General features: G+C 38.3%; 2 protein-coding genes and 2 long non-coding RNA genes across 6 annotated transcripts in view; 2 read left to right on the top strand and 2 right to left on the bottom strand.

The window, feature by feature from the left end:
- The first annotated feature begins 4,624 nt into the window (after positions 1-4,624).
- On the top strand, positions 4,625-6,431 carry LOC145458467 (uncharacterized). The gene is made up of 2 exons (XR_013921146.1): positions 4,625-4,925; positions 4,962-6,431. It is a non-coding gene; the product is annotated as an uncharacterized LOC145458467 (long non-coding RNA).
- Positions 5,718-26,017, bottom strand: part of LOC145458456 (2-oxoglutarate dehydrogenase complex component E1-like) — a 98,260-nt gene continuing 77,960 nt past the window's right edge. Inside the window, exons 2-22 of one of the 3 annotated variants that reach the window (XM_080336829.1) lie at positions 22,492-22,672; positions 21,891-22,035; positions 21,075-21,254; positions 19,634-19,736; positions 16,336-16,436; positions 15,211-15,365; positions 14,838-14,984; positions 13,395-13,554; positions 12,872-12,982; positions 12,169-12,268; positions 11,812-11,969; positions 11,243-11,419; positions 10,728-10,868; positions 9,984-10,246; positions 9,513-9,640; positions 8,954-9,119; positions 8,783-8,891; positions 7,942-8,046; positions 7,695-7,877; positions 7,118-7,326; positions 5,718-6,557 (exon numbers count right to left, since the gene is read on the bottom strand). In XM_080336829.1, the coding sequence (XP_080192955.1) occupies positions 6,455-6,557; positions 7,118-7,326; positions 7,695-7,877; positions 7,942-8,046; positions 8,783-8,891; positions 8,954-9,119; positions 9,513-9,640; positions 9,984-10,246; positions 10,728-10,868; positions 11,243-11,419; positions 11,812-11,969; positions 12,169-12,268; positions 12,872-12,982; positions 13,395-13,554; positions 14,838-14,984; positions 15,211-15,365; positions 16,336-16,436; positions 19,634-19,736; positions 21,075-21,254; positions 21,891-22,035; positions 22,492-22,616 (3,069 nt within the window). In that variant the 5' untranslated portion in view covers positions 22,617-22,672 and the 3' untranslated portion in view covers positions 5,718-6,454. Of the gene's footprint in view, positions 6,558-7,117; positions 7,327-7,694; positions 7,878-7,941; positions 8,047-8,782; positions 8,892-8,953; positions 9,120-9,512; positions 9,641-9,983; positions 10,247-10,727; positions 10,869-11,242; positions 11,420-11,811; positions 11,970-12,168; positions 12,269-12,871; positions 12,983-13,394; positions 13,555-14,837; positions 14,985-15,210; positions 15,366-16,335; positions 16,437-18,426; positions 18,539-19,633; positions 19,737-21,074; positions 21,255-21,890; positions 22,036-22,491; positions 22,673-26,017 lie in introns of all 3 variants that reach the window. The other 2 variants (XM_080336827.1, XM_080336828.1) reach the window with 2 other exon arrangements.
- LOC145458469 (uncharacterized) lies at positions 8,552-9,687 on the top strand. The gene is made up of 2 exons (XR_013921147.1): positions 8,552-8,609; positions 8,664-9,687. It is a non-coding gene; the product is annotated as an uncharacterized LOC145458469 (long non-coding RNA).
- LOC145458683 (centromere protein S-like) lies at positions 23,307-23,618 on the bottom strand. Its single transcript, XM_080337130.1, has one exon. It carries the CDS (start codon positions 23,616-23,618, stop codon positions 23,307-23,309), a length of 312 nt encoding a protein of 103 aa, XP_080193256.1.

Here is a 26,017-nt window from a genome sequence, read left to right as displayed (position 1 = left end):
TATATTCAAAGGTTGTATATACCCAGCGCTGAAAAGTCAACCACTTCCATGAAAGGCAAGCACCACATTGTTTTGAACAAGATACTTTTGTTTATGTCCTCTGAGCGACATCTTATAAGAGAAAAAATTTCTCCCTCACAGCAATCTTAACTTCTTCTCTGTTATAGTCATATTATTTTGGTCGATTCTTTGTCTGGCTCGTGCTTTCTTTAAAAACGCTATTGGTGCTTCTTAATATTGCTACCGTAGCAGATATCTCAGAGATAAACAGACTAGGTAGTAACCATAAAAACCTAACAGGTTAAAGTGATTAAATATGCAATTCAATATATGGAAAATCCAGGTAGACCATCAAAATCTCTGATAATTGCTTTACCATTTCTTTCATAATCAACAAAAAAGATCCCAGCTACAAAACATCACTAATCAGTGAGGTTACTTGTGGAAAATGTCTACATTATTTGTCACAAGGCTTGAAGACACAACCAAACATGTTCAAGTTTCCTTACAAATTGTGACATTATGATTTGATGAAAGAAAAATTAATCTCAGTGGTCATGTGAGATAGAAACCATATGTCGCATACATTTTCCGTTTTGTTGAAACGACAAAATATTACAACACAACCAGATTACACCAATGGAAATCGTAATCATTTTCCTTTCTCGGAGCTATGAATTCCGATTCATAGAACTGTTTAATACTGGGCGTCAGGAAATGGTATCATGTTACGCACTTCCAAACCTAAATATGAATCACATTCATACAGCTAACACTTCCAACCAGAAATTAACCATTTTGCTAGAAAACTAGCAACCCTGTTGGATTTGGTGAGCTAGATCCAAATAGAACTTTCATGTGTACTGTGTAGTACCATAAATAAAATATTACATCCATATTTTGTACATTGAAATTAACAAACTCAACAAAATTAATTTGTCACTATCCTGTATGATGTAGTGAACTGCATCCGAGTGGAACTCTCCTGATAGCATACAATCATAAAGAATAAAATACTGCATCTCGCAAATATATTGTAAATTGAAACAACTATAAATATAAGTTGTCTCTAAATTAACTTGTCACTATCCTATTATAATTTATATATATATATTATAATACAGGACCTGTATAGCACGCTATCATGAGGAATACCATACTACGTCTAAAAACGATGTGGCAAATTGAACCAAATATAACTTGTCACTAATAATGAAGCTGTGTTCCTCTGTCTATGTTGATAACATACAAAAGGTGGAGCTTTTAGCTTTGTTCCTGGCCATTGGTATCTTGTGACAAGTAAAGGAGGTCAGCAACGCAAGCTGTCATGTGAGCAAGGAGAGAAAATTTCAGCGAGTCAGGAATTTGTACTTTCGGAAGCTACAAGACCTTGGAAAGGTGTAATTAATTTTGCAACCCGCATACATTGAGTTGCCATATGATACAAAGCCAACAAAATATATCACAATTCCACAAAGTATCCATCTTTTAATAGTACGAATCATTTTGCAATTGTATATCAAATGAGAAATGGAACTTGGTTGATTGGATCATGTAAGTCATCTACTCAATCTTTGACATTGAGATTTGATACTCTGTTGAAACTAAATGCAATAAAATACGCTTTCTAGTCTATATTTAGCCTCCACAATTACTACATCCTTGATCCAACTAAGTCTAACTATAAAATATACTTAAATAGTATATCCATATTGAAATAAACCCATATATTTTCGGCTGACACGCGTCAGGGTTAATCTGCAGCAACTGGTAGAGAATTGACAAGAGCATTGTATTAACGATCTTATCACCAAGCAAATAATCCAGATCGTCGAGGGAAACAGATAGCTTTATTTCAATATGAAAATACTATTCAACTGTATTTTGAAGATCTCTCTCCAAGTAGAAAATTTTTGAAAAATAACAACTTTTTCACCCTCAACAGCCTAATAGTAGGCCCTACTAAACATGACATTCAAGCATACCTAATAATAATTTCAATAACGGCGTAGAAATTTTGCAACTACCTAGTATCTTCCTATAATAATAGCAAGTAGAAAGCTTGAACATGTGACATTCACCACAAAGCAAACAACCATGGTTGATTGTATGGCATACACATGGCACCACGTGACCTGACAGATCATATGACAATGTTGTGAAATCGTTTCACTATAGGTACAGGGTACAGACTACAGTTGAATGTCACGGTATATGGCAACAAATGTAACATCATAACACTACCGCCACTGCATTTTGCATATCGGGAAACAAATCTATAATGTAGCCTTTATTGACAAATCATAATCGAATTATATCTGGATTATTCTAAAACTGAAGGATAAAATGGAACAATCCAATAGAAATAAGAATATATTAATCAATTGTATATTGAAGTTCTGTACCTTCAATATCAAATCCTAAGACTATTTCTTTGGCCGGTGGAATTTATAACAAAAAGTGACGAATTATGCAATCCAACAATTCAGTTATGCAGATAATCACATGAAGCTAGTTCTGCAGCAACTATGCAGAGATTTTTCATGGTCTGTTTGCTCATAATTACCTCACCTCAGACACAAATTTGTTACACATGAATGACTTGTCTGCAAATAAAAAATTTTTGAAGACCAATAACTTCGCTTCTACGCGTTGTAATTGAGTAAAATTTGCTATACGTCGTTGTTTTAGACAAATTAATAATTTTATGCGGTTCACAGAACAAATTGAGGAAAAAAGTTGTTTTTGAACAGCGCTCGTCATAATTTAATAAATAAGTAGACTTCGGTCATGACTAAGTCATCATAGGATTTTAGCAACATGATATGCATAGCCTCACAAATCATTAAAATTTCATTCATATATCAATCACAGCCAGGGTGAATCTCATTTTTAGAATATATTCTTGTTTGAACATATAGGAAATAATACCATATACGATAGCCTATCATGTAAATAAACTATAAACTCACTTGAACATCCCACATTTGCGGTGTTTCTTCTGAAAAAGTTTTTGTAACACGGACATGATTGGTTCGTTACCAAAATCTCTTGGTACTGAAGATGAGGCATTTACTGTGCTGTGATGTAATAATCCCACTGAGTAAGAGCTGCGGCATCCACTTAATTTAGGAGAACAGTCAGCAGACTTCAGTCACTAGCAAGTGGTGACGAACAAGTCAGGAACAACTCATATTTATGCTACAGAAAATGAAGAACAATGTATCTTGATCACTTGTCCATAACTGTAGACTAGGGCTGTTCAAAAATAACTTTTTTTCCTGAATCTTGCTGGTTACTTGATTAAATCGTTAGGTTGCCTTAAAAAACGACGCATACCAAATTTGAATTCATTCCGACAAATATTCGCGGGTTACGTAGAGTTTGAAAATTTTGGATTTGCCCAAAAACGCAAAAAAAAATTTTTCTCAAATTTTTTTGCCAACCCCATGAAATTGTTGGGCTGTCTTCAAAAACTATGCAAAACAAATTTGACTCAATTCCAAGCCGTAGAAGCGGAGTTATTCCAGTTTTTCGGTAATAATTCTTGGATTATCCACCAATCAAGGATAATCTCAGAATTATCGAATAAAAACTGAAATAACTCCGGTTCTACAGCTTGGAATTGAGTCAAATTTGTTTTGCATAGTTTTTGAAGACAGCCCAACAATTTCATGGGGTTGGCAAAAAAATTTGAGAAAAATTTTTTTTTGCGTTTTTGGGCAAATCCAAAATTTTCAAACTCTACGTAACCGGCGAATATTTGTCGGAATGAATTCAAATTTGGTATGCGTCGTTTTTTAAGGCAACCTAACGATTTAATCAAGTAACCAGCAAGATTCAGGAAAAAAAGTAATTTTTGAACAGCCCTACTGTAGACTGTGTAGAGCTTCTAGGAGGTAGAGGACTTCAATATAATAGGCTATAACAATTGAATAACATACCGATATTGAAATAGACCCAAATATTTTCAGCTGACACTTGTCAGGAGTAATCGTCAGCAATCTTTAGAGATTTCAAAAGAACTTTACAGTATATGAACACTTGTATCACCAAATATGACGTCGCCAACATAAAAAAATTTAAATATTCCAGAATTCAGTCGAAACCATCGCTCTGCCTCGATACATTCAAACTATAGTTGTTAACGATTACCAGTGACAAGTGGCAGCCGTAAATATTCGAGTATACTTCAATATGGTTATATTATTCAATTGCTTATTCCTAACTGAGAAAGTGAATCACTAGATTCCCCTCGCCTCTCTCAGAATCATAAAGTACAGCAGTGTGTATAGTTAACCAGAAAATTAGACATGGCATACAGGGGGAATTAATATCCGTCATTTTCAAAAATCTAACCTCATTCCACACCATATACTTTAGTTGGCACGCGAGATTGCCGGACTCTGACCTGAAATAGCAACCTCGCCTAGCCCGACACACGCCATCTCAATCTTACCGCTTGACCTTCCATGTTATCTTCTCTTACTTTTCATTCAGTGTGCATGCCTCTGCTTTACACCGCCTAGGCCCAGGTGGCATGTCTGATTACGAAGAAGACTACATTCCATTTCCAAGTCGTTGCAATCTTTTCATTGTAACGCAATCGTGTGATAACTTGATGTGGTGTAATAAAACTGACAGGCTACTACTGATCATAAGCGTAGGGCGATAGTATATACTTGCTATGGTATAGCACTCTCGTTTCAATAACTTCCAACCTATAGTCCGATTGGCCAACTTCCTGTTTTAATTATTCTACTTCGACATGAAAAGAAATAGTTCCCCGTTACATCCCACGCATTCGCAGAATATCCGAGACTTGTCTGGCTGGAAATACAATGAGTAACTACGGAACCCGTGACGCTCCGTCATGTGACAAAACAAACCGTGTGACGCATTTTGCGTAAACCAGTCATCGACGCGTCGTACGTGTTCTGTATGTGTGTACGACTGTGTAGTCTGTACGTGTGTGTGTTTGTTTGTATGTATGTGCGCACGTGTGCTATATGCGGACAACAGTTCAGTTTAGTTTATGAATTATTCCACTGTTTCAAAACACGGCGAGGTTGAAATACAATGAAAGGATAGTAAGGAATCGAAATGACTAGGAATTGTCTTTCAATCGAACACCTACCTGTTTTTCTATTCGTTCCTAATAGTTTTCATATAATTTTATTAGTTATCCAACTGTGATAATTTTAAGGTTACCATATTTTGGGAATCTGAATAGAGGACACTTTAAAAAAAATTAGACCGACAATAGAGGAGGTCGCATTTCCATAAAATAGTGCATATTTTGTTCGAGCAATTCGTTTTATCTTTTAAAAAAATTCCCTGTCGATTTTGTGCTTGATCGAGTGAGCCTTCTGTGAAACTCGGTTCAACGCATTTCCTAAACGACATCAGGAAGCTGTCTTTCTCAAAATTACACTGAACGCAGAGAATTGTCATTGCAAACGTATAGCTCAGTTGAAGCATAGATAACTAACCAGCCTCCTATTTTACATCGCCTAGGTCAGGTATGTGTCTGATTTCGTAGACTACTCCAAGTCGTTTCGACACCCTCCTATCTTTCATTGTATCGCAGTCTTGTGGTGTATTGAAATGATGAATATTGTTGCAATCAATTTAAATTGCTTCTGATCGTGCCAAGCCACACACACTCTGTGAATAACCGCAGCTCAATACCAGGCCCACAAATGAAAATACTCCGCTTCGGTCAGGTCACCAGCATTGCGTGAAAGTTTAATTTATACCCGGGGTACATTTAAAAACGTGTCTGAGGTAACAGAGTGCTTGGTACGGGAAGAGTTGAAGTATCACACGCACTAGGATGAAAGTACAATGACTCAAGAGTTGGAACGCACAGTAGATAAGCCGCTCAACAAATGAAGTACAAGGCTACGCACGTCAGTGGAATCACATATCTGTGAGGTCGCGATTAAAACCCGCAGTATTTTCACTAAGAACAATGAAATGTGTAAGGTGAAAAATACCAATCATTTTCAATGTGATGTAAAACTGTCATTATATTCTTTGTGGCCGGGTAAAAGAAAGATATTAGAAACTTCCACCTTTTTTCTGTGTGTGAGTGATATTTGAAGTTTGATACAAGATTCAGAATCGAATCACCCAGCCCTAATCACAATCCGTAAGGAGATCTCTCAGGCAGACAAGTTTACATCTTTCCTGGCAACTTTTTGGGTCGAAACGCAAGGTAGTTGAGCGATAACCAATAGTGAAGTGAGGAAGATCGTTTCATATACGTGGAAATCCAAAATACAGTCGAAAGAAACAGAATCATTGCCGTCGCAAGCCAGTGCAGAGAACGCGCCGTTAAATAATGCGGATTAAATAGTTTTCTTAACAGGAATACCAGGAAACCGATACGCGAAGAATTAACGGTACAGAGAAAGAAAATAAAACAATCGATACACCATAAACGGGGGGGTTAAAGCTTTCGGAACGCGTCGTCGAGGAGTTTCTGTTGTTGGTGCATGTGAGACTTCTTGCTACCCGACGCTGGAGCGGACTCGGGGTGGCGGCCCGTGTAGCTGAAAAACATGAAGTAGAGAAAATAGACAAAAATTGAGACTTGGAGAGCTCCTTGGAGGCACGAAACTTCAAAATACCATTGAATAGTATATTCATTATTATATTCATCTTTTTTTTCCTGATTCTGGAGATTTACTGATTAAATTGTGAAGTTAGCTAAAAACCGTTGCACATCAAATTTGGCTCAATTCCAACTGGTAGATATGAACGCGTAAGAGTTGAAAATTTTGAATTTGATCAAAAAATGTTTAGAAAAGTTTCAAATATCACTGTCAACCCCATGGAATCGTCAAGATGTGTAAAACAACGATGCTAAAAAATTTTTGCCCAAGCTCTGCGCTAACTTGTTACTGGGTAAACTTTTACCTGTTCATTGTGACGTGGGTCATTTTCAAGTTGAATATGTGTTTGACCCACGTCATCTAATTTGATGTCATAATTTGACATTACTTGCACAAACTACCTATCTAGATAATTGGCGGTCAACAACTACTGGTTCTTCGGTAATTTGAAAATCCAGTAGTTTACAAGTCTTAGTTTGATCGGCCCTTTTACTCACTGGACGCGTCTGGTCCAGTTCGTTGTAGTTCTTATTCTGGGTTTACAAAAATCGTAGAATCCCATGTTCTTGTGTTCCTCCTGGGTCCAGTGGATGTCGGCGTACGGGTACTTCTCCACTTCTTTCTGGACCAGGTCGAACGGGAACGGGGCGATCTGCTCGATCCTCGTGATTGCTACGTCGTTAGTGAGTTCCCTCTCATCGCGCTCCTGTAATAACCGACAGTATCATCGGCCGATTTTATATGTTTTGTGATTCGTAGAGAGTGTCCCTTTTTCAGATATCAAAATATGGTAATCCTAGGTAATAGGGAGCCATGGTACTATAATCTGTGACTGACAGAATGGAAATATTGATATATTTCTTATAGCTGAACAGATTTTAACGGCTAGATAATTGCAGTTACCTGATTAAACTAATTAGAGCAAAATCACAGTAATCAAATTCTTATCAAAATGTAGTCTAATTTGTGAAATGTTTCTATGATCTCATTTCAATTCTGATCGAATTTGTGAATTGTTTCTACTTTGGAATAATCGTTAAATATATGATCAAAAATATACGAATTCAGTCTTACCTTCTTGATATCGTAATAAACTTTTCCCGAGCAGAAGATCAGGCGACGCGTCTGCTCCGGATTCTCACTGGCCGGACCGTTTTCGGGGATGATCCGTTGGAACTTTGTGCTCTCTAACATCTCGTCGAAGGAAGACCTCGCCTCGGGGTGACGCAGGAGACTTTTCGGGGAAAATATCACCAGCTGCAAAAATAGCGTGGAAATGACTCTCGGAGGCGCAGAACTTCAATATACAATTGAATAATACCGGTTTCCTGAAAGGCAGAGCGGTTTGTCTTCTAAGTGCATGGAAGTAGTTTGCGGGCGTGGTCAAGTTCATGATGATCCAGTTCGAGTCTTGAAGTTGTTTTACCTGAAAACCACAGAATCTCCAAATTTGCAAAATGGTCGATAACCTAATTTGTATATTTTTAAATTAGAGAAATCATGAGACAGCTTCGTTTCATAACTGCTATTAGCTTAGGGCTCACGTGAACAAAATATGCTACGGTGCAAACTCACTTCAATTGCAAAATTGTCAATAGCCTACTGATACAAACATATTGCTGTTCAGAGATGTTTTGGAAAAAATTCGTTCGCAAAAATCCATCTTCTACTGTGATACACTTAACCGCTATTCCAGAATAACTTCGAGACGAGCTGCTGGATAGAAATGACTAGGCTGAACGTTTTATGTTCATTAAAAATCAATTTTGGTGCCATATATGTTGCGATTATACCCAAAGGTGTCGTTGGAAACGTTGCACGTTATTATTACATTCGCCATCACCTATCTTTGAAGAAATGGCACTTGTATCAAATCGACGGTGCGAATTTTCAAGACATGACCGCATATTTCGAGAAATGCAGCTACAGAATTCACAATATCTACATAAATAGTACGATGTTATTTCCATGAAAACTCATTTTGTTTCTGTTTATCACTAACCTACAGTTCATATTTGCACAAGACCCATGTCGGTTGCAAAGGGGGTTCACAAAGAACCACTGGCTTAATTACAAATGAGCTCGTAAATATTGGAGATCAAATTTGCATTTCAGAAGGTGTGTACGCAAACGCAACCGTTAGTTGATACGTCAAAGCTCACCTCAAAATCATCACTGGGGTACGGCGGAAAACTGTCGGGGTCATCGTTCTGCATTTGCAAGAACCTTTCCGGGCGTGCCGAAGAATGTTCCGGGCCCATTCCCTCGTACCTGTCGCAATTTCAGGAAAATAATCTTAAAAAGCAGCGGTTACCACGAATCAAATCACACACCCGTGGGGCAGAAGCAAAACCAGCCCGGACATTCTCATCCACTTGGCCTGACCGCAGGAAATGAACTGGTCGATGATGCATTGCGCCGTGTTCATAAAGTCCCCGAATTGCGCCTCCCACAGAACCAGAGAGTGGGGGTTGGTCATGGAGTAACCCAATTCGAAACCTGAATAGCAGGACATCATCTAGTATTGACAATAAGAGATTCTTGGATAGACTTATGTATAAACTAACAATATAATTAGCAAACTAAATACTGTTACTGGATTTTTGAGTAGTTCTAGTTTTAGTTGCACATTTTCGAACGTAAGCAGTTCTAGTAGTAGTTCTGGATTTAGAAAACTGACTAGTTCTAGTTGCAGAATTTGAAGTGAGTAGTTCTAGTTCAGGTACTGAACTGTTTTGTGATACGATTGTTGATATACAATGTTCTATCCAATTCTCTACTAGTTGCTGACGATTACCCCTGACGAGTGACAGCCGAAAATATCCGGGTTCGTTTGAATATCAATACACTATTGAATTCTATATTACGATACATGAAATGTAAGGAATTTACCTAGGACTCCATATTCCGACAAGGAAGAGTTGCAGACAACGTATTTCGCTTGATTTTCGCTGACGTCATTCAGCGGCACGTACGTTTTCTTGTCTATCTTTTGGTCGTGTAGGACATGGTGACGATGGCTGAAATGGTCCGAGAACATATGAACATGTGACGTAATAGCATGGAACACTTGGGTTAAACGTCGGTTTGGGTTAGGATTAGGGTTTTGCTTAGTTAATGGGATATAAAGTGTGATGTGACAGCAGCAGATATGGAAGACATGGAAGTTCAAATATGTACCTTTTATGAAATCACAAAGAATATAATGGCAGTTCTACATCAAATTAAAGATAATTTGGTATTTTTTCGACCATACCTATATCATTGCACTTTCTGGCAATGCTGAGGGAGAGAGAGACATTTCTTCTCCGAAAACTTGGGTTATCATGACAAGTCATTAGCGAAAACAAGTACAATAATCACCTGAAAGTGCCACGCTCCACATCCTGCCCACTAAGCCTAACGTGAACCCCCTCCTTGAGCAAAGCTCCGAACGCCATCGCTTCACCAAGGGCCCAATCAACGGTGCGATTAGCTACCATCTCGGCACGGGATTTCAAAACCCTTTTCAGACCCGGATGAATGGTGACGTCTGAACATTGCGAAAAGACATTTCCGATATGGTTCAGTTCCTCTTCAGAACAGCCGGTGTCGGCCACTTTCATGTCGACCTTGCCGTATGGATCCTGAAAAATACAAGTCAAAGTATGCACGTGGAAGCACAAAATGAAAGGCTTAATAAGTGCTCAGGCTCAGGCCGTTTCAAAAGGTTGGTCTGGTCGAGAAATTGCATACTTTTTGTGGTTAATCGAAGACGGCTTCTTTCAAAATTGCAAGATTTTATACGTGGTTTCAACGACAATCTCTACTGTCCAAAATCTAAAAATCGTTCACTCAGCTTAAGCGCCCTCGTCGTCCCTGTTATTCGAAATTTCATGCTGGTGATGTCATATTTTGTGATACGATTGTTGATATACAATGTTCTTTCCAATTCTCTACTAGTTGCTGACGATTACCGCTGACGAGTGTCAGCCGAAAATATTCGGGTTCATTTCAATATGAAAATAAGCTTTCAAATATACTTCCTATTTTTTAAAACCCAAACCATGAAAAGCAGTTTTGCCAAAAGTCTGAGTAAAAGTAAAAATAGTGACCCAAAACGAGTACCTGAAAGAACCCTTTCCAAGGCGAGTCGAGCCAATGCCTGAATTGCAGGGCCGTCTCCGTTTTTGCCTTTTCCAGAGCGTTCTCGCATATCTTTTCATATTCGTCCAGTTTCGTCTTCACTGTCATGTCATCTACGAGACCCTGCGGCAATGAACAAAAAGTTTTGGAACTAGTACAAAAACGAATCTTTTTCAAGTTTTTCGGGCTACCCCATGAAGTTATTAGGTTGTCTAAAAAACGCTGCACATCAAATTTGGCTCAACCTGTAGAAGCTTAGCGTCAAGAGTAGATTTATTATAAAAAATGATGCATAACAAATTTGGCTCAATTCCAACCTGTAGAAGCATAGATGTAAAGGTTGATTTATTATTAGAAAATTTACAAATTTTGCCAAAATTGTTGAAAAAAAACGATGAAAAACAAATTTATCTCAATTCTAACCTCCAGAGTCAAAAAATTTGGGCAAAAAAAAGTATCAACGGTAGGATATTCTATCATAATAACGGAGCGGTTACCTTGGCTTTCAATTTATCCGTGTATTGCTTGAAGACGTTTGAGTGTTTTTTGATGCGCTGATACATGAGAGGTTGGGTGAACATGGGTTCGTCCATTTCGTTGTGTCCGAAACGTCGGTAGCAGACCAGGTCGATCACCACGTCTTTCTGATATTTCATTCTCCATTCGGCGGCGATCTGCGTTAAACACGAGGGTTAAAACCGTTTAAAAAATATTGATCAAATTTTATCGGCAATTACTGAAAGTGTCAAGTTCCCTTATGTGGTGCAGAAAGGCTAGCATGGCAAAATTTCGGATTGTACATTTTAAATTATAATATTTACTGTGTAAAATTCTATCATTTACCTACGTGAAAATTGTTGCAAAGTATGCGTAGGCCTAAATGAAAAGTAATTCATGTCTTAATCTTTACAATTACCCGAAATCAAGAGATATTGCCGTAAAACTGTAGCAAAAAACGGTCGTAAGCTGTGCCAAGTCTTGAAAAGTGTTACTAGACAAATACATAACAAGAAATTGCTGACTATCATGATATTTGTAAGCTTTTTAATAACTAGCAACATCTCACCTTGCAAACATACATCACCGCTTCAGGATCGTCGGCGTTCACATGAAAAATGGGGGCTTTGACCACCATCGCTACGTCTGTGCAGTAGGGGCTGGATCGGGAGTGACGCGGGTCAGTCGTGAAGCCGATCTGATTGTTCACAACAACGTGGATGGTCCCTGAAAAGAGGGGAAACCAACTACGTTTTGATCTGCACTCGGGCATGGGACTAGGGCTGAGTGATTTGATTTCAAATCGAGTATAAGGTATCTTTTGACCATACCTATTTCATTACACCTTGTGACAATGCTGTGGGTTGATCACGACTTCACAGATATGTCATTTGGTCAGTAACGCACGTAGCTAAATGTGCCTTACCATGTGTGGAGTAGGCAGGAAGATCGCTCAAGTGAAACGTTTCGTAGACCACACCCTGGCCTGAGAACGCCGCGTCACCGTGCATCAGAATGGACATGACCTGGCGGAAAGACAGATTGATTATAATTTACAATTCGGAAAGACAGCGATACCGAGCCCTCGCTTCATAGTTGACAGCTACAATATTTTCAGATTTTAGATTAGATTACAATTAGAACTAAATAAGCTTGCACAAACTAACATTCTTGTTAGTTGACATTCAACTAACTACTGGTTTTTTGAGTAGTTCTAGTTCTTGTTCTAGCTACGAGTTTTGGAAAGAGAATAGTTTTAGTTCTAGTTGCGAATTCTGAAAGATGAATAGCTCTAGTTCTTAAGTTTTAAAAATGAGTAATTCTACCTCGAGTTGCGAGTTTTCATAAATGAGCAGGCTACCGTATTTTGTACAAGTCCGACTAGAAAAATAGCTACACAGTTTTTCCAAATTAGGTTAGAATTATAACTAAGGAATTCGCAAAAACTACTAAGTGGAATCAAGTTCCCTTCGTATCAACCGAGAGTTGATCTCATACGCACGAGAATGGCAAATGTAAGTACAGTAAGCTTGGCTCGTTACTCCTGTAACATTTTCACGAAAGCCAAAATTAGATTATAATTAGATTACCAGTATTTTGCTCTAATTAGTTTAATAAAGCCCACGTACCTTCTCCCCGGAAGAATCTCCTCGGTAGAACTGCTCGGCCTTCGTCTTGCCCTGGACCACGGGGTCCACAGCTTCAAGGTGGGAGGGGTTAGCGCAAAGCGACAGCGTCACCTGTGCAACACAAATAAATTTTAGGTAAAGCAAACAAACTTGTAGAAATTACCAATCCAGTAGTTCTAGTTCTAGTTGCGCATTTCGAAAAGTGATTAGTTGTAGTTGTGATTTCGTTCTTGGGGATGATTTGAATCCGTAAAGAGCATTCAGGAAATAGTCATCGATGAATTTGGCTTGAAAATTTGTGCCAATATTTAGTTTCAAAAGTCCCGTAAACCCAAAGACTAAAAAACATCAACCATTTCCCACGAAATTTAATTCAATTCTATACTAAATTTTTGGATACCGGTACTTCATATTTTCGTGTTTATTTCAATATGAATATTTTATTCAATTGCATGCATACTAAAGATATGAGTTCCATTGATTTGCCAATAGAAGGTTTAGTGTCACTGCCATAGAGACCCACCATTCTGTTGGACACATGGTTGATACGCTGGTGGGACATCCCGAGATGATATTTCACGTCCCCGGACCCCTCGTCGTCCGGCTCCAGTTTGGGGTCAAACTGGCAGAAAATTTGGTCCAGATCTTTACGAATCACGTTCGCTAACACGTTCAATCGGCCCCTGGAATCAAAAACGTATCTTAACGAAATGCTCATAGCAACGTTGTAACCAAGTCAAAGTCGAGTCACGATCAATGTTCCCTCTAAGCTGCGCACGTGCGCAAATGCGCAGTGCTGACGTGGTCTCTGCGCACAGAAAATCCAAGTTGCGCACAAAAAATCCGAAGTGATGACCTTTTTTTAGTCGTTACGCACTGTTGTTCAAGGGTCTGCGCAGTAAATCGTCGAGTGTGCGCAGACTCTTCGAAAATTAGAGGGAACATTGGTCACGATTCAATCTTACTTTTATAGTTTTGACTCGAGTCAAGTCGAGTCATTTTCGATACACCACCGAGTCAATACACGAAATGACTCAAGTCAAGACCAGTGAATTTCCATTTTTAAGAAAATGACTCCAGCAAAGTCAACGAAATAATGCGACTCGAGCCGAGTCATTATTTGAGTTACCACAACTCCGACTCCTATTTTTCAGACTAGACAAGTAGGTTTTGCGTGCTTTCACTACGTAAGAGATGTCAGTGAGGTGGTTATAATTTTAGACTATTTTCACTTTTACTTAGGAGTTTTTTTTTTAAGCCAAAACTACTAACTTTTAAAACTTTAGGCTTAGAAAAGTGGAAAGTAGTCTGAGAGGTTTTCACACTGTCACAGTAAATTAAATTGCTCTTGGTTGCACTACTTACTAAATCGGTTGCGTTTTTAGACTACAACCACTTCTACATTTTGAGGGTGCATGGATTTTGCAAAGCAGGGAGCAATTTTCGTATACCTTTGCGACACTATTACAAGCGAAATGGCCATAACGACCTGACAAAATAGCTTTGTATCACGGCAGCCGAATATAGTTCCGCAAATATTGCAAGTGTCATTACTCATTCTGCAAGATACATCTAGCGATTTCAAAATATCATTCTTGTCTAATTTGAGAAATGTTTCTTTGCTCTAATTTTAGTTCTAATTCTAATAACTAGTTGCAATCTGATTTCTGGTTTCCCTGCACACTAATGAGAGAACTGTGTTGTACGAAACGAACCAGGCTTGCTGTACAGACATTTGCCATTCTCGTGCTTATGTGAATCAACTGTAGTTTGATATTAACGGAACTTGATTGATTGATTCGATGTCCAAGTTTTCATGAATTCAGTAATTCTAATTCTAATCTGATTTGGCAAAGCACTACAGTAATTTTAATTTTATTCTAATTTGGAAACAACTGTGTAGCTATAATTTTCATTCCAAACTAATTTGGCAAAGCTGAAAATTTTCTAGTTGTCCAAATCTAACCTGTGGGGCATTCCCATCACAATGCTGTCGACCCCCTTTTCGCTGGCGCTGTCTATGAGTGTCTTCAGCGCCGGGATCAACATTTCACAGCCTTCCAAACCGAACCGTTTCTCGCTGGTCCATTTCTTGGCGAGGAATTCTTCAAATCTGAAAAGATCATACCAGTAACATAATCACGTCCTTACAGTACGGCTCGATTCGAATTACAAGTTTTTGCGAATTCAGTAATTTCAAGTCTAGTATATTTTGCAAAAAATACTGCAGCCATAATTCTAATTCTAGTCTAATTTCGCAAATACTGTATAGGTATAATTATAATCCTAATCTTAATTTGAAAAAGATGAAAATTTGGGCAGACGTCCAAACGTAATACCTTGTGGCTCGTAGAAGCCTCTCCCAAGTGAGTCTCTGTTCCCATTCGGACAGCTCCATGATTTTGGGGGTCTCAAACTTCTCCCGGATCCAATCGCACTGTTCCCGATTGTTGATGAACATGTACTCCACTCCGATTTTGTCGCAGTACGTTTTCTGCGAGGAAAAATGCATAATTTCACATGATTGCATCAGATGGTTGACATTAGCGTTGAACAGCCCAAGTTGAAACGAGCCTGCAACATAATAGCATGCGACACTTGAGCATGTGGGTTAAATTTCTGGTTTGGGTTAGAGTTGGCTGGGGTTACATTGGAACGATGAGCGAAATATTGGTGTTTTCGCTCATCCAAAAGTCTTTTGAAATAGCCCGGCGGTTTTCAAGACAAGTGTCAATGCTTTTTTAAAAATGCGTTTTCAATTTACCTGGCACTGTAGCTTCCTTTGACAATTTCGCATGACAGATAAGGCAGTCTAGGTTACACCAAGTGACGTCCATGTTTAGATGACTGTCGCAATATAAATTGATAACTGATATAATTTGATATACTTTACTTCTCAATTCTTAAATTTGTCACCGGTAACATAATGTGGTGATGCAAGCCTAGCCTACATTTTAACGACAGTGCCAGCACGGTAACTTACAATCCCACTGTAGATGGCTATGTTTGTAATTCCTGATTCGAACTTGTAAACGTGAACATCACTTTCAAAGAAGTTCATTTCTTGCTGCTGATTAGGAAGATGACAAGGATTTGAATAGTGCATTGTCACACAGACGTCGCCATGTCTGCTTTTCTCTGCGATCAATCAACGTATTGTGCAGAACTAAATTGAGCCTTCAAAGCAAGCGATATGTCGCGTAAAGCGAATTCGCACGGGGAGGGGGGGGATATTGATTGCCGCAATTTATATTTGCCTAATGTGCAAACTTCACATCGAGCCCGATTTAGATTGATCGTTTGCTATATAGACTAGAATTATTTTGCGCATAATTTCAAAAATTCGAAGAAATCTCTCACGGCACCCTTGCGCGACGTAAATGGCACACCGGTTTAAAACCACCATGCTGCAGTGTTGCATGCGCAACCAATCGAATGGTAACATTTGCGAAAAAAATCCAAACCTCCAGCCGATTAATGATTTCCTTTAGTTTCAAAGTCTTTTCTTCGCCGCCGATCATGGTCGTGTGCGGCAGGATGAATTCCTGTTCCAAATCCTCTTCCGCTGGAAAATTTCATAAAACGTGCTCGATCCCTACCATAGTAATCACTTTTTTCTGTGATAATAAATCGGAGCTACTTCATGCGAGTCAGTGTCAGACAATCAGAGATCATTCTCGAGCAAGGTCCGACGACCGCAATTGAAAGCTGAACTCTTGAATATTAATGTGGCACATCCATATGCATAGCCTACGTAACCTGCCTCCAAGAAGCTCTTACGATTGCTCCTGATGAGTGTCAGCCGAAACTATTTTTCAACATGAAGATATTTCTATTTCTGAAACATGACTATTCTACATCGTCTTGAAGTCATTTTGAGGCTTGATCACTACATAGCAGAAATGCTGATTCACAAATATCCGTAGCCTTGTTCAACATCTTTTTTTATGCTTAGATACTGTTAACTGAGGTTTCAAAACTGAAACAGTGGAACTGAAGTACTGAAACTTTATTTTCTATATATTAAATATAACTTTTGGCCATAGAAACATAGGCCTACACCACACAAACATGAATAATAAACAAAATGTATACGCGTAAAAGAGCACAGAGCATACATGACAATCCAATTGAGAATTCCTCCCTCATTCAGACTCCACAGCGAAGGCAATTCCTGACACTGAAGCCTCATTTCGTAAGCTAGCCACAATAATCACAACTGAAAGTCACCACTAGCCAGCAACTAGCAAGATATTTAACGATGCTTGATGAAAATCTATACTACATGACTTGACTTGGTGCATTAGCTTACAAGATGAAAAACAATTAAAAGCAAGCCCATGCATGTTTTATGGGTTTCAACCAGACCTGTGCAAACTACTGGATTTTCAAAATCCACAAATAGAATCAAAGATCTTCAAAAATCTGCTACCAACCAACTAAAACACAACAAACTAATAACTGATAAAACGATAATGCAGTTTCTGAATGCAAATGAGCTAACATATATTAGAGATGGAATCGGCAATTCAATGGTAAGAGTTCCTTCACCCAAATTCCCTCCCAACGCTACACCGGTGTTAATAGTGATGACTAGGGCGATTTTTTTGACATGTCAAAAAAAGGTCAAAATTGTAGCGTTAGGTCAAAAAATGTCCAAATTGTTGGCAAGCTACTTAGTAAGGATGACACTTTCTACCCGAGAATATAGGAAAGTATCTTTTGTTTTACTACGAAAATTTTCAATAATTTTTACCATAATGCGTAATGTAATGTAATGTAACTATTGAAATTCTTCATAGGGGTCAGATTTTGTCAAAATGAAGTTTTTCCAAGTAAAAATTTGTCAGTTTTTGAGGCAAAGAAGTTTTTTTTTAAAGACAACTACTTGGTAAGGACAGACAGCTAATTTGCATACGTTAGGTAAAAATTAAGATTTTTAAGGCAAAAAAATGTCAAAATTTTCATTTTCAAGGTCATATTCCATTTTTTAGGTAAAAAAAATCGCCCTAGTGATGACTATGAGCTAGCAATTGCTGCGAGAACATCACACAACAGAAAACCGATATCACAAATTTTCTACATATTTTACAACCATATTTTGTTTAAAATGCTCAGTGCTCACCTTAGTACTAGAACTACTACTACTACTACTACTAGAACGTGTCCAAATCCGCGACAAGAACTGGTACTAAAATTACTCAAGAAACCAGTAGTTAGTTGACCATCGACGAGCTAGTTGGAGGTTTGTACAAGTCTGTTCAACTGCTACCCCACTACCATTAGTACTAAGCAGAACGCGAAACATAAAACAACATACTCATAAAATAAATTAAAGCCACAGAACAGTGATCAAATGTATTGCACAGACACAACTCAAAGCTAGGGCATGCAGGCATGCACCAACTGCAAACAGCAACCAAAACAATTCTATTTTCAAAAGAGTAACTCTAAGTTCCCATGTGACATTTGGCTTCAATTGAGATTGCGCTAACTTCAGACCATGTTGTGAAATCTACCAAGCAAGCCAAGAACAACACAGCAACAAGCCATACCAAACGGGAACTCTCTTCCATAAATGTAATCAATTCTGTTATCAATTCTCTCGAAATGAGTTGACGCTCCGATTGAAAGCGGGTCGAGTTGGCTCATATAATGTCCACGGATCTGCCACGAATTCAAAATTCTAGTTGTCACGGTAACACATCATACGCTCGAGTTGGAGAGAAAATGTGAGATTGAAGTCAAAAGAAACTAAGAAGCAAAAAAGTGACAAAAACTTCAAAAAAGTCGCTACAGATACACTATCAATACAAACTCAGGAGAATCAAGAGTTTAAAAATCCAATCCTGGACAACAGTAACATCCATCTGGATATTGCTAGGTATAGCTAGGTGCTTGAAATGCAGATGCACGCTCCAAAGGCTTCATTGGTATTGTAAAATAATGATGGTACATTTCGTACATACGTATTAGGGATGTTCAAAACTTTATTTCAAATTTTACAGGCTATTTGATCAAACTAAAAAAAAAACGCTTCACACCAAATTCGACTGATTTCCTACCAGTAGAAATGGAGCTATCAGAGTTGAATTTTTTCGATTATTTAAAATTTACTGCCCACCCCATGAGATTGTTCCGTCGTCTAAACAAACGTACAGGCAAATAAGAGTAGCCTAGCTAAATGACTGAATTTACCACTGCAGCCTACATATTTTTTTTTCTTTCAAATCCAAACTTTTTTAATCCAGTAACTTCACTTCAATGGGTTGGAATTAAGCCAAATTTTGTTATACATTGTTTTTGCAGGCAACATGTCAACTTCACAGGGGTAGCCAATAAAATTTGAAATAAAAAAGAAAATTATATTTTTTTAAAACAAATCCAGACTTTTTACTCTTATAGTTCTTCTCCTACAGGAGGCGACCCAACAATTTTATCAAATAGCCAGTAAAACTTGAAAAAAAAGGTTCTATTTTAACAACCCTAATGGACAGTTGTGAGGTTAGGTCTCCATTCCCACATTGCAGAAGTGTGGCAAGGTGTCTGAAATTGAAATGCATGGTCCATTGACATCATTGCTATCGGATAAAAAGAGTACTTACAGATGCGCTCTAGCGTTAACAGATCTATCCACGTTGAGCAAACTAACTGCTATGCTGTAATTGAAACCGCACTAATACTGGCTGGTTATTACTAAAAAGTCTCAACAAGAGTTTGTCATGTCTGCTCTGTGATCTTTTTGTTCCGTTGTATATTTACCCAATCCGTAGGTCTCTTTTTTAATCTCTGGCGGGCTTGTGTGGTCAAGATCAGCCGCGAGAATACCCAGCGGGTCAAGCTGGGCCGTGTTGTGACCGCGGGTCTATTAAAAACACACCAAGACGTGATACAAACGAATCAGGCAAGTTTGTATTTAGCAGGCAATCTCAAATCAAAATTTGCACTTTGTAACATTCGTAATGTGATCCTCTGTGTTGCTTGATACAAGATCAATTGACAACAAAAGTAGTATTGTTCGTACGACTCTTTTGAAGCTATGATGCAATCGACAAAAGCAATCGATAAAAACCCTTGGGTGTTTTGTGAAGTATTTTAGGAATAGGGAACATCTTAATTCATTACTTTAGCAGTGAAAGCTAAAACAACAATCCCAGCAACAATGGAATATAATGTGAATCACCCTACCCCACAAAGTTGTATTATTAGACATGCAAATCATTGAGGGGGTATTTCAGCATGGGCAATTGGACAACCTAAGTTCACAATAAATATCCACCATGGCCTCATGTTTGGGATCAGTGGTGTAACATCAATTCTCGACACTACCTTCAAAATTGGATGACACAATGAGCTTCTAATTGCGTTGAAAAAGATTGTAAACAGCTCCAACATGAATTTAGTGGGAGATAAAATTAATTATCCTATAGCATGGATTTCATGTTTGTTCTTTTAACAGATGACAACAAGACCACCGTGGTGCAGACTTGTACAGACCACCAATCTTATTAGTAGAAGGTCAACTAACCACTGTTTTTTTGGTAGTTCTAGTTTTAGTTGCGGATTTTGAAAAGTGAGTAGTTCAAGTTTTAGATGTTGTTGCAGAACAATTAGAAAACATGTCCTTTGGCGTGAATCGTGCGGCCATTAGTAGCTAGCAAGGGGGTAGGTTACGAGGGTAGAAACCCATTCCCATTTCAAATTTGTACTGATGTTCGTGTGTGAAGCCAATCCGTTTCCGATAAATTTAAGAATAGTAAGTTGATTCGGGATTGAAACTGGTTAGTTGGGTCTTAGTTAGTTAGTTGGGAATTTTTAAGGTTCGTTAGTTTACCTCTAGTTCTAGTTGCGAGTTTTGGTAATTGAGTAGTTGTATTAGCAGTAGTTCTAGTGCTCGCTTTGTTAATTTCCTTCCCATATCATAGAAGCATCAAATATATTTTATTCAGCAGCAATTACAAAGTAATGGCATGTATCTGCGCAAATTTAGGTGACTTGTTTTAGAAGTTAACAGGGAAGATGGAAAAGCCAGTAGTTTGTACAAGTCTGCCGGGGTGGAGCTGGAGACCACAATTTTTGATCAGTTTTGATCTCACGTCAGCGAGAACCCTTCAAAGTGGTTCTGAAACAGCATATCTGAACACAGGCTACAACCATTCAATGCATAATTCATACTACATATGGAGAGATTAGAACCAAGCACCTGGTAGCCTCTGATCAAAGCTTGAACAGAAAGATGTTTTCCGACTCCATCGACTAAATCTGACGGTCCAGTGGGTAGAGAAGGCATCGTCGACAAGCTGCCACCAAGTGATGGAGGTCGTTGGTACGCTTCACCAGGTCTGGCATCACGATTAACATTTCGGAAATATATATCCCAAGACTGTAAACATCAAAGTGTTTGACATGGTCAGGTCTGAGTTGATCTGATTTGCCAAATTAGATTGGAATTAGAATTATACTTACATTTTTACCAAATTAGACTACAATTAAAATTACTAAATTTGAAAAACTGGGAGATTCAATTAAATTTCGGATTCGACACTAAAACACTTGAACACTAAAAATCGAGTTCATAAGTCCAGTTCATATCAAATCATAATAGAGCTACAGTTTTTTCCAAATTATATAAGATTTAGAATTACTGAATTGAAACAAATTCAATCCATATCAAATCAGGGCTCATTTTAAAAAAGCAGGAAAAATCGCAAATGTCAGGACAGCAACCTTGGCTGAATTTGATTATAATTAGAGATGTTGAATTCCCAAATACTCGAAAATCGAATTCAATTCCGAATTTGAAAAAAAAACACAACAAAAATCAGGTTCTGTTCATATCATGTACACCAAGCCTTGCTCCTTTTGCACAAAATATGACTAGAATTAAGATGAGAGTATAGAAATATTTCAAAAATCAGATTAGAATATCGGTATTTCACTGTAATTAGTCTAATTAGTCAATTACAATTATTTAGTTGTCCAAGTGTGGTTTCAGGGAACGAAGAATCTACATTGTTACCTTATGCACGGAATTTGGGTCTTTCAGCCAATTCTCATACATCGATTCGACGTATACAGAGCTGGTTCCGCTCAGAAAAGGTTCAGCTTTTGCAGCCGCCGCTACCGCAGGTTGCGATGTTGTCGTCGATGCATTTCGTACGCTCCTGAAGCCAACGTCACAGGTTAAAACAATACACCGGTCATGTGATGGGTTGCAATACAAATATCCATTCTTTCGTACAGTACTTCACACTCCTCCATTATAGGCATAGTCACATTTTATGAAATGCTACTTGGAGGTATTCCAATACAGCCACAATTGGATAACATATTCACATTGAATTGAATATTGAAGTTCTGCACCGTCAAGAAGCTCTTCAAATTTAAAATCGGCTTAAAAATAGCCTTTTAATTTCAGCTTGATATTTTTCAAGCTATAACTTGAACACTACTGACGTATAACATACATGAAAAATAATTGGTTACTGGGATATAGGCCTATATATTCACAATGTTTCGAGCCAAATTTCAGCAAAATTTGAAACTTGATTGAGACCAAGTATATTTTTTATTGACATGAAATTAACCGGCACTGAACACACAAATAGAGATGGAATTACCCGTTTTTATCTTTCTGTTCTTTTTGCCGTTTAGCGCCTGTAGCGAACGTCCTCAGGTTTTGGAGCGAGGGACTTCGATTTGCGAAGTATCGAACCCGAAGCATGGACTTTCCAGCTTGAATCATTATTTCCAATTGGGTGTTAAAACAATTTGTCTAAGGTATTCATTAGAGACGATCTTCTGTAAAAGGTCGTGTAAGTTGTAATAAAGGTAATAGCATAGTTTCCTACTCCTGAAAATAATGAAAGAAAAATATCAATAACCTGCGCTTGCAAATAAATAAGGCTGGGCAATATGGAGTATCTGAGCTATTCGATTCTGAAAAGCGTGATTACTCATAATGATGTCACAATAGTAGGCCTACATGAAAGATATGTAAAGTTCAAAAGAACCTCTCATGCGACCACAAACAATATAATGCCAGTTCTACATTAGATGAAAGATGATTTTGCATTTTTTTGACCATACCCTATTTCATCGCACTTTGTAACAATACTGTCGGTAGATCATGACTTAGCCTAACAGATATGTCATTACCAGTAACGCGAGTAGCTTTGCGCTACATGTTTCGTATGACTGTGATACGACCAATTGACATTTCAAGGCTACCAAGGTAGTATCAAAACTATAATTTTCTTAGCAACAACAGACATATGATTTCAGTGCTCGAAAAATATCATCTCACCCTACTCGAATAATTATAATTAATACTCAAATCATTGTGCCCAACCCTAGAAATAAATACAATAGAATTTCCAGATTTCCTCAAATATTCCATCTAATGGCAATCCAGTTACATGCACAACACCATTGCTCATTGTTTTTCAGTTTTTTTACTCTCCAAACTCGCTTTCAAATTCTTCAGTAACTCTAATAATGTCGGCGAACGTCTGGCGCAAAGCAAAATATCATCGCTATTGACCCTTTTTCGCTTGCCATGATGAGCGAAATCTTCAATGTCGCTGGCAAATATTTGCGATTGTTGGTATACAAATTCCGTAATCAGCGCCACGGCGTGTTTTGAAAACACAATCTTGTCGTTGTTAAAATCAAAGTCCTCGCAAAATTTTCCGATAGTGTAGTTTATAACTTGTTTCAATCCGTCACCGTCCGCCTTTTCATCCATGCTGATAGACTAATGAGCTTCTTTATTGTTTGCTTGATGGAAGAGCCCATAGAGCACTGTAAGAAGTATGGAGAATGATGTCGTTCATCTATATATCACTGTCAACTTCCAAGACAAAGTCACTTAAATTTATGCAGATACATTTAAACACTTTGCAATTGCTGCTGCATATTTGATGCTTCTATATAATTATGGGAAAGGAATTCACATGGTGATCCTTGCGTTGCATTTTATCAATACTAGCCAGCCCTCAAGTTTACCGAACCACGACCTGACATTTCGATCTCGCCTTCCGACACATGCCACCTCTTTTTGTCACCTGTCCATTTAGATTATATTTTTTTACTTTTCATTTAGTGTGCATGCTTTCCATTTTTCATCGCCTAGGCCTGGTACGTGTCTGATTTCGAAGACCACTCCAAGTCATTTAGACAGCTTCCTATCTTTTCATTGTATCGAAGTCTTTTGATAATGTGATGTATTGAAATGATGAAAATGTAAATAAGATATTGACTTGAATTTAAATGAAATTGAATAAAGACAGTGGCACACACCTATATGAATGACATACATTGCATATCGTCGCTGTGGAAAATCAGTTTTTATAAGGTTTTTTTTTTACCATATCTTGGCCATAGTTATACGTCACTGTATTCTTTCAAAATGTTGGAAAGTGACACAATCTGCCCTTATCCCACAGCCACGATATGCATTAAATATAACAGCATAATAGGCTATCGCATGCGGCTACTCAACTGCAGCCAAGCTATAGGCCAATATATGATGCACGTCAATCATCAGGTCTAAAAAGATAGAACCCCTTGGGCAATACAGACATGTAAGAAAGAATCAAGTATCGAAAATCATTTTTCCTCTGCAAAGTTGTTATCTTGTCAGTTGTGACGTCGTATCTTTGAGAATGAAATTCCGAAATCAGTGCAAAGCAAGGATCCTGACGACGATTGAAATCCCTCAGAATCAAAATAATGCTTATACACCTGTATTAGTATCGGGAGCCTACAATGTGACACTGAGTAATACAAGTATTTCAAATATATATATAAGATATTCCGTAACACATATATGCAAACGAAGAACAGGAAACACGAGAGATACCGGTAATTTAATATCGTAAGTATATACTGTATATAGCCTATGCTGTATAACATATAATATGTCGCTGCCTTTGTGTAAGGTTCACGCATTGCTTAAAGATATGAAGCACTAATCGCAAACTATTACTATCTGGCCGTGCTGGCAAACAATCCACGCTAAAGTTAATCGAGATGACGCATATCCCGCCGAGAACAACAACCCCTGTCATTTTTCGGTTCCGTATGACGTCATGAAGGTCGTTGCGCCTCACTCGCTAAGTGATGGACTTTTCACGCCTCGAGTGACAAACGATCAAAGTGCGGCGCAATACTTGCGCCAAGTGCGAGTCTATGCGCTGTAAAATATTGACTAAACGGACAGATATATATCTTTATATATATTTGACATCAACCACAGTCGAATAAAATGCCACGGGCAAGAAGAAGAAGAAATAATAATGTATCAGAGAGCCAGACTGTTCAGAGTCAAGTGTACCTGTTTGATTATAGATAACTAACCTCCGTAGGTTAGTTATCTATAGTTTGATGCTGGTGTGATCAGACTAGATGACCTTCACGGTCTTATCGATCATTCCTATCTAATACCGAATACTGTGCAGTGCATGCATATTTTCTGTACCACCATCACTGCCGTGTGTTATGTATTTTGGTTGGATGGAAATAAAGACTATCTCTCTCTCTCCCTTTAAAACAGCAACAAGTTTACCGGATCACGATCAGAGATGGGCACAGTCCGGTTCAGGAGCCGGAGCAGGATTTCATTGATTTTTTACCTCGCCGGACTGGATCCGGATTTTGAATTTGCGCTGGCTGTCGGATTTTAGCCGGATTTTTTGCTGCATTACGATTAATTAGCATTGTTCTGGCAGGATTTTTTCGGATTCCGAACTGGACCTTCACTAGCCGGACTCGGAATCTCACATTGCCAGCCGGATCCGGATAGATTCGGATCCCGAAATTTGGGAATCCGCTCATCTCTGACCACGATGTGACATAACAACCCAGTGTACAGACGGTTGCCAGTAAACTCGCCCCAAAGTAAATTCGGCCCGTCGAATTCGGCCCTCGGTCACTTTGGCCGTCGGTGAATTCGGCCGTCGGTGAATTCGGCCCTCGGTAAATTCGGCCAGGGCCAGAGTAACAACAACAGTTACAATACCATTATCTAACCTGAACCCTAACCCTAACCTAACCCTAATCCTAATCTAACCCAAATCCTAACCTAACCCTAATCCTAACCTAACCCTAATCCTAACCCTAATCCTAACCTAACCTAACCTAACC

This window comes from Botryllus schlosseri, chromosome 16, assembly GCF_051294905.1.
Source record: "Botryllus schlosseri isolate E-star chromosome 16, Bs_hap1, whole genome shotgun sequence".
In the NCBI taxonomy this organism is placed as follows: Eukaryota; Metazoa; Chordata; class Ascidiacea; order Stolidobranchia; family Styelidae; genus Botryllus; species Botryllus schlosseri.
Note: the sequence above shows the minus strand (reverse complement) of the source record. Positions and strands in the feature narration are given on the sequence as shown.

Bases quoted from the DNA above. Each gene is read 5' to 3' on its own strand.
- LOC145458683 (XM_080337130.1), bottom strand. From the start codon at position 23,618: ATGGATGAAAAGGCGGACGGTGACGGATTGAAACAAGTTATAAACTAC.